The sequence below is a fragment of the Pezoporus wallicus genome, unplaced genomic scaffold, assembly GCF_028554395.1.
Source record: "Pezoporus wallicus isolate ANWC-B61680 ecotype Strahan unplaced genomic scaffold, APGP_CSIRO_Pwel_v1 contig_9567, whole genome shotgun sequence".
Lineage (NCBI taxonomy): Eukaryota > Metazoa > Chordata > Aves > Psittaciformes > Psittacidae > Pezoporus > Pezoporus wallicus.
This window is the reverse complement of record NW_026635126.1, coordinates 1-7,720: the sequence shown is the minus strand read 5'-3', so window position 1 is coordinate 7,720 and position 7,720 is coordinate 1. Positions and strand designations below refer to the sequence as shown.

General features: G+C 52.6%; 1 protein-coding gene across 1 annotated transcript; it reads left to right on the top strand.

The window, feature by feature from the left end:
* The first annotated feature begins 2,014 nt into the window (after window positions 1–2,014).
* Window positions 2,015–5,880, top strand: LOC130596099 (GRIP and coiled-coil domain-containing protein 1-like). The gene is made up of 2 exons (XM_057403392.1): window positions 2,015–3,115; window positions 4,329–5,880. Exons 1-2 carry the CDS (start codon window positions 2,066–2,068, stop codon window positions 5,625–5,627), a joined length of 2,349 nt encoding a protein of 782 aa, XP_057259375.1. The 5' UTR covers window positions 2,015–2,065; the 3' UTR covers window positions 5,628–5,880.
* Window positions 5,881–7,720: the final 1,840 nt, after the last annotated feature.

Sequence of the window (7,720 nt, the reverse complement as noted above, 5' to 3'; positions counted from 1 at the left end):
TTCTGGTACCTCTTCAGAGAGGGTCCTAGCCTTTTCCTTCTGTTCTGTCTGTTTCCTTTCTCGATACCCAGGTCCTGAAACCTTGGGTATTGATCTTGGCTGTTCTCGTTCCTGAGTTTCCCGCACTGCCGCTACAAATATTCTTGCCTTTGCTTTCTGTTTTCTGGTTTTCCTCATCCCTCCGTACATAGACTTTCTGGGCTTCCCTCAGCAATTCCTGCAATCCCCGATCTTGACAGTCATCTAATTTCTCTAACTTTCTTCTGATATCCCCCCAAGATCGTGCTACAAATTGGGTTTTTAAAAGTGCTTCTCCTACTGGGGAAGCCGGATCAACTCCGGAATACATTTGCAACGTTTTCCTCAATCTCTCTACCCAATCAGTAGGACACTCATCTTTCTCCTGATGTTCACTAAAAGCTTTATAAATATTCTGTCCTCTCGGAACTGCCTCCCTAATTCCTTGTTTAATAATTTCTCTCAAGTCCGTCATGTTTTGTCTGTCCTGAATATTTTGATTATTCCAACGGGGATTCTGATTAGGCCATTTTTGCTCTCCGGGAGGACCCTGCTGATGTCCTCTCTCCCAGTTTGGCATTCCGGCTTGTCTAATCATAGATCTTTCTTCCACAGTAAATAATATCCCCAATATTGACTGCATCTCTTCCCAGGTATAAATATTAGGACCTAAGAATCGATCTAATTGTTCATAAACCCCCAAAGGGTCGTCTAATAACCAGCCCCTTTCCTTTTTAAAGGATCTTACGTCGCCGGTGTTCAGGGGTACGGTGTGGAGACAGTGTTCTCACAGGAGAATGGATAATTGGTACATAAACTCTGAAAATCCTGAAAGATACAGCAAGGCCATGAGAGGCCTGAGGAAGCCTAAACAAGCAAGATAAGAAGAAGCTGGATTTCACTGAGTTAATGAGAACTGTGGACTGCTGGCAAGCTTTTGAGGTCAAGTTCCCACACCTGTGCTTAACCAATTATATGCTAGTTGCAAAGGGTCTTCAAGACATGTATCCAGTCATAATATGCCAAATCACTGTAAGTGCACGTAAGAAATAGTATTTAAGGGGTTAAGGCTTTGTAATAAATGGCTTTTTGTCTGATCATATTGATCTCTGACTGAGTCCATATATCTTCTGCAGCAGTACGGCTACAAATCCAATCCCTCGTACATTTCCTCCCATCGGAACCTCTCGGAGGGGAAATAAAGTTTCTCTTTCTTCTATTTTCTCTTGTGGATTTTTATCCTCCCGTATTTTTGTCTTACTTCTAGTACGACTGGAGGGAGTTGGGGAAGGGGGAGAAGGGGGAAAGCACCTCTTGACCGAGGGAAAGGGCAGCCCTGCTGCCCCCCAAACACGCCCCCCTCCACCTGGGGAAGATGCTGGCCCCTCAATCGGACCCCTCTGCCTCACTCCCCTCTGACGGGGCAATGGGCCACACACCCATGTGCCACCCCAGTGCTCCCAGTGGGGTCACCACACCGGGGACTGGGATGCATTCCCTGCTCACCCCTCATCCAGGCAGGATAAGGTCCCAGGGATCCTGGACCAGCCCTGCTGCAACCGAGGGAGCTTATTCCTGTCCACGCCATCCACGTACCTGTGTATTCTGGAAGTAGTGCCTCCAGAGGGGCCGGATTTTGTCCTGGCCACCAACGTGAGGCCCATGGCGGCGGCGGGAGGGACGGGGGGACGGGGGGGGGTGAACGGGACCGAACGGGACGGGACGGGACGGCCGCGTGTTCAGGGTGCTGGTCCTGCTTCACCACATGCTCCTGCTGATCATAGAATCCCAGAGCAGTTTGGGTAGAAGGGACCTTAAAGCTTCTCCAGCTCCAATCCCCTGCCACAGGCAGGGGCACCTTCCACTAGAGCAGGTTGCTCAAAGGCCCTGTGTCCAACCTGGCCTTGAACACTGCCAGGGATGGAGCAGCCACAGCTTCTCTGGGCACCCTGTGCCAGTGCCTCAGCACCCTCACAGGGAAGAAAGATGTGTCTTTGCTGCTTGTTCAGGCTTTGTGTTGTTCTACTCCTTCCAGCTTGGATGAATCATGGTGAGGTTTGGCATGAACTTTGGAGGTGGCCCAAGTAAGAAAGATCTTCTAGAGACTATTGAATCACAGAAGAAGCAGCTGCTTCAGTACCAGGTTCGGCTGAAGGATGTTGTCAGAGCCTACAAGAGTCTGTTCAAGGAGAAGGAGGCCTTGGAAGCCAGCTTGAAAATGTTGTCTGTATCTCACAAGGCAGATGCTGGCTTGAGTGGTGCTCAGCCTATATCTGTGGTCAGCTCCAGCTCTTCCTTTGCCGACTGTGCTGATGACAAGAGCTCTGTTCACAGTGAAGATAGCGTGGGGACAGCTGCCAGTGCAGACACTGCTGCCAGCCTGGCCAGTACCAAGGGTGAAGCAGGGCCTGAGGATGATAAGCTCGTGGCTGCTGCTTCTTCCTCTGTTAAATCAGAGGAGACGAGTGGTTCAGAGAGCGGCATGAGCACGAGCGGTGGGGACGTACCATCTGCTGCCAGTGAGGCTGATAAAAGAGTTCTGCTACTGAAGACCCAACTGGCCACCCTGACCAGTGCTCTGGCAACAGTCACACAGGAGAAGTCCCGCATGGAAGCATCCTACCAAGCAGAAAAGAGGAAGATGAAGCAGGACCTGGATGATGCTGCTAAGAAAGCAGAGGATGAGACTGAGAAGCTGGAGGCAGAGCTGAAGTGTGTCCAGGAGCAGCTGGCTGAGACCAAAGCTCGTCTGATCACCCAGCAGCACGACAGGGCCCAGGAGCAGAGTGACCACGCTATTATGCTGCAGGAGCTGCAGAAGCTGCTGCAGAGTGAGAGGGCTTCACGCCAGGATGCTGAGCTGAAGCTGGAGGAGACCAGGGAGATGCTGGCTCGGAGAGCCTGCGTGGCTGAGCGAGCAGAGGGCTACGAGCTGCAGATCAAGCAGCTGAGCCAGGAGGTGGAGGACCTGAAGAGGGAGCTGCAGGATGCTCAGGAGGAGAACAAGAAGCCAGACCCGCGGATACAGGGTCTGCAGGAGGAGATGGCTAGCCTCAAGAACCACTTCCAAGTGCAGCTGCTGCGGGAGATGAAAAAGGTAGTTCCTTGTATGGGTCCTGGAGCTGCTCACTCTCAGTGTGATTGGGGCCGGTTTGGGGCTTGAGGAGTTGAGATGCCCCCACCCAGTCCCTCAGAGCCCAAGAGGTTTGAATTAGGTGATAATCCTGGAGGAAAATCAAAACTGTTTGTGTTACAGCACATAAGGCATTAACCAGGGGGTGGTGAGCGTTGGACTTGGGAGCACCCTTTGAGGCGGTTACATGGTGTCTGTCCTCCAGGGTGTCGTGTGGTTCTGTACCAGTTACAATCCGGTGTGAGAGTGGCTTGGTAGGAGAGACCTTCCCTCTGCCCCAGTGTGGCAGTGAGTGTGGTCTCAGTGCAGTGCAAGGTACAATCAGGGGGGCTCATAAAAACTGACCCCCTTTAGAGAAACTTAGGGGGTTGTAGTGAAAGAAGGAAGGTAAATGCAGGAGAACACTCCCCCTGCATCCATCCACACAGGCTAGAGCCTAAGGGCTAGAATGGAAAGAGGGATGTGGTGGAAAAGAGGAACCTGTGTAACTCAGTGGGTTGTGGGGTGATGGGCTCGGGGGTTGGCACTGGAGCTTTGGGGCCAGTAACTGAATTTGCATCTGGAAACACTCTGGAACAGGATCTTCCTCGTCTCCTTGCACTCTGGGCCAAGTTTTCTTCTTCCTAATCTGAAGCATCAGGCTGGTTTCATGCAGTTTGGGTGAAGGGGACCTGACCTCTGCTTGTGGTTTGGCTCGCGATGGTGTTTGCCAAATGCTGCCATTATCGGAGCGCTCAATATCTGAGCAAAGTGTGAACTGTGTGCGTTTGCTGTAGCTCAGAAACGCCTGAATAACATGAATACCGGTGCAACAAAGCACAGGATGTAACTGAATTGCAGTGAGATGTGTGAGAGCTTCAGAGCACACACACATTTAAAACAATCCCTTTAGCCACTGTGAGGTGAGCTTGCTGCTTCCCATCCCCCCCCCACACCTACAGCAATGTGGGTAATGTAAGACAGGAGCTCTGCAGAGCAGGGAACAAAAGCAAAGGTGCTTTGACTTCATTATACCCGCAAATAAACGTCCAGCTGTTGGGTTGTATGGAATTCTAGGGGAAAGCGCAGCCCCACGCTGGTTTGGAGGTCAGCAGAGCAGAATTAACCCCGGTGTAAAGCAGAGACCTTTGAGCATTGAGCAAAACTAACTGTGCTGTGTGTATGCCTCTGCTCTCAGGCTGCACAGGCAGAGGAGCAGCTCCGCCAGCACGCCCAGATGGAGGAGAGGCGAGTGGCTGACCTGGAAGGCCAGGTCTCGGAGGTGTCGGAACTCCTTGGCAGCTATGAGAAAGCCAAGCAGAAGGACCAGCTGATCATCCAGAAACTGAAGGACCGCATTGTACAGCTGGACCTGGAGAACAAAACCCTGGCCATCGCTGCCTCCAGCCGAGCCCCTGGGGATGCTCACGTGGAAGAAGCCAACCTGGATGTTAATGTTCTGAAGGATAAAATGGAAAAGCTGAAAAAGCTCTTGCAGGCAGCAGCTAAGAAGAGTGAAACCCCTCTGGACATCGAGAAGCTGTGTGAGCTGGAGCCTCCAAAGGGCACTGAGGCTGGGGATGGCGAGAAGGCCACTGCTGTGTACTACCAGCAGGAGCTGAAGCAGCTCAAGGAAGAGTTTGAGAGGTACAAGATGAGGGCACAGGTGGTTCTCAAGAACAAGTCAACCAAAGACATCAACTTGTCTAAGGACCTGGAGGAGGCTCAGGAGCAGCTGGCTGACCTGAAAGAGAAATACGTTGTGCTTCAGCTGGCCTCTGATGAAATGGAGAAGCAGCACCAGCAGGACATGGAAGCCAAGAAGCAAGAGTTGTCCCAGCTGCAGCAGATCCATAGGCAGGAGTTGGAGAGGTGCCAGCTGGACTACAGGGAGCGGGCACTGAAGCTGGAGGAGGAGATGCACAAACAGCGGGACCGAGCCCTGGCAGTGCTGGCAGAAAAGGACCAGGAGCTGGAGCAGCTGAGAGTTGTCCCACTGCCTTATGGGCGTCAAGGGTCCAAAACCTACTTTGTGTCAGATGGTGCTTGCAATGACTCCCCAGGCAGTGATTCCTCAGAGATTCTCCCCCAGGCTCTTCACCTCTCCAGCGCCAGTGAGCCCACCTTCATCTTGTACGCAGAGCAGCTGGCTCGCAAAGAAGTGGACATTGTTGCCCTGAGGAAGCAGAAGCACAAGCTGGAAATGCAAGTTCACCACCTCCAGAAGAGGATCTTGGTTGAGGAGGAAAAGCACCGGGAAGAGGTGTCTGCACTTCAAAGTGAGATGGAGAAGAACTTGAGGGATAAGAGCAGAGAAGGAGCCAACCTGGAGTACCTCAAGAACATTGTGTACCGGTTCCTGACGCTGCCGGACGCGCTGGGGCGGCAGCAGACTCTCACAGCCATCCTCAGCATCCTGCATTTCAGCCCGGAGGAAAAACAGACCATCACAAAGCAGTCAGCTTCCAGCAGCTGGTGGCTGGCTGGCAAGAGATGAGGCTGCAGCTTTTGTTCCAGACTGCTTTTGCACGGGGACATGTCCTTGATGGTTAAGTGAGACCACTTCACTCAGGGTGTAACCTCCTTCCCACCATGCGATGGAGCAGGGAGCTCTCAGCAAAGAACTGTGCTTCAGCCAGTGCTTGTAGCCCCGGTTTGTATTTGAGTCGTGGGATCACAGCGCTCTCTGGTGTGAGGATTTGCTCTGAGTTGGACCTTGATGAAATAATAAATAAAATTGAAGCTACTGATGCTTTTTCAACCACAGTCTAAAAAGAATCACCCTGCAGGCGGAGGGTGAGGAGCTCCATTAGAGCTTCAACACCAGACAGGCTTGTGACTCAAAGGATTTAAGGGAGGGGGAAGCACTTAGTGCTAAAATAACATAAGACAAAGAGCTGGAAGCCCACAGGAAGATGAGTCTTGATACCAGCATCATCCAAATGCAGACACTTGAGCAGTTTCTCATAAGGTTTTATTTTTGACCTAGAGCCAGATTTATACCAGCGAATCTGTAGCAGCTCTTCATAGCACTGGAGACCATTTCTGGATCCTTTGCAGTCATCAGTGTGCTCAGGAAAGAGAAAATACCTGAAATATGTAAGTTTGAACCTTTGTAACTGCAGTGGTGCAAGTGGTGACTTCCCCACTAGTGTCCAACCAGAAGGTGCTCTGTAGCAGTTACTGCGGAGCAGGTATCTGAACCTTCTGGCCTGGCTCCCCATGGGACCCAGGGGATTACAGGAGGCAGAGGCAAGGCTGAACTAAACCCACTGAGCATTCAGTGGTCATTTCCTGAGTATCTGGGAGTTTCAGTGAAGTTGTGATGCTCTGCGATGTTGGTTTTAGAAGCAAGGCATTGCTCCTGCTGGGATAGAAGCAGCGAGGGGCAGAAGATAACAGTGTGTGCCCTGAGCTTGCAGTAAACCCCACGAGGAGGAAGGTGTGCCCTGTTGCTGCGTGGACCCTGAAGTTCTTGCCTCGCTTCCTTACAAATGGGTGAGTGTGGCAGGAAGGAAGCAGAAACCTCTGGAAACACCTCTGGCTTTTGTATTCCTGTGTTTTGGAGCTGTGCTTGCAGCTTTGAAGAGGTGTCATTGAATGTTCATGGCTTGTGTGAGAGGGTCGGGGGGAGCTGCAGCGTGCAACTATGAGCATGCTGGGGGCTGGAGGAACAGGCTGGATCCCTGGGGGTCTCCACAACAGGTCCCCTGGGTGCTGCAGCCACTAGAGGGGAGCCACCAGTTGCTCAGACCCTGGGGACAGGGGTACCTCAGAGGTACAGCATCCCTCAGCACTGCCAGGACTTGCTCCCCTGGAATGGGACCTGGCTCTGATACATGACACACCAGGACAGGTCCATGTGTCAGGGGACAGCACTGGAGCTCAGATGGGCTCTGCAGGTGGGAGAGGTTCTGTGCAGGCAGCAGGGCAGGTTTCTCTGAGCACAGTGGTTGTGCTGCAGTGAGCCGCTCTGAGGTGCGGGGCAGGGTGCCAGTGCTTTGTGCATGAGGGTAAGCAAGGTCAGGAGCAGCAGAACCAGCCCAGCAGCTGTTGCGTGTCCGGTGCTGCCCGTTGGCACGAAGCTATCCACAATGGCCAGGAGCATCTCAGGCAGGGCAGAGGAGCTGTGTTGGCTGCACTGCCTGGAGCAGTGCCCATCAGGAAGTGTTTGTGCTGGGATTTAAATGGTCTCTTCATCCTAGGGAGGATAGTTTGCTTCCCAAGATGTTGGGTGCTCCCCTGGGAAGCACCTATTCCAGCTGTGCTTCCAGAGCTTTCCCATCCGTGTAGGCAAAACCTCGCTGGAGTTGTGTTCCCATGCACCTGCTTTGGTTTATAATTAAAGGGTTGGCTCCTAAAGCACAATTCCCCGGCCCAGAGTACTGGGAATGCCTTTGGGAACACCAGCACTGAGTCTTGCATTAACAATCCCCAGGCCTCTCCGGAGTCCTGGAGCTGAATTGACGACCAGCGTGGTTTAGCAGCTCCTGGTGCTGCGTGGGAGGCTGGGCCTGCTGGGCAGAATGAGTCCTCTCCCCTCTCAGGGCTGTTCCAGCAGTCTTTGTCCTGTCTGGTCCCTGGAGCCTG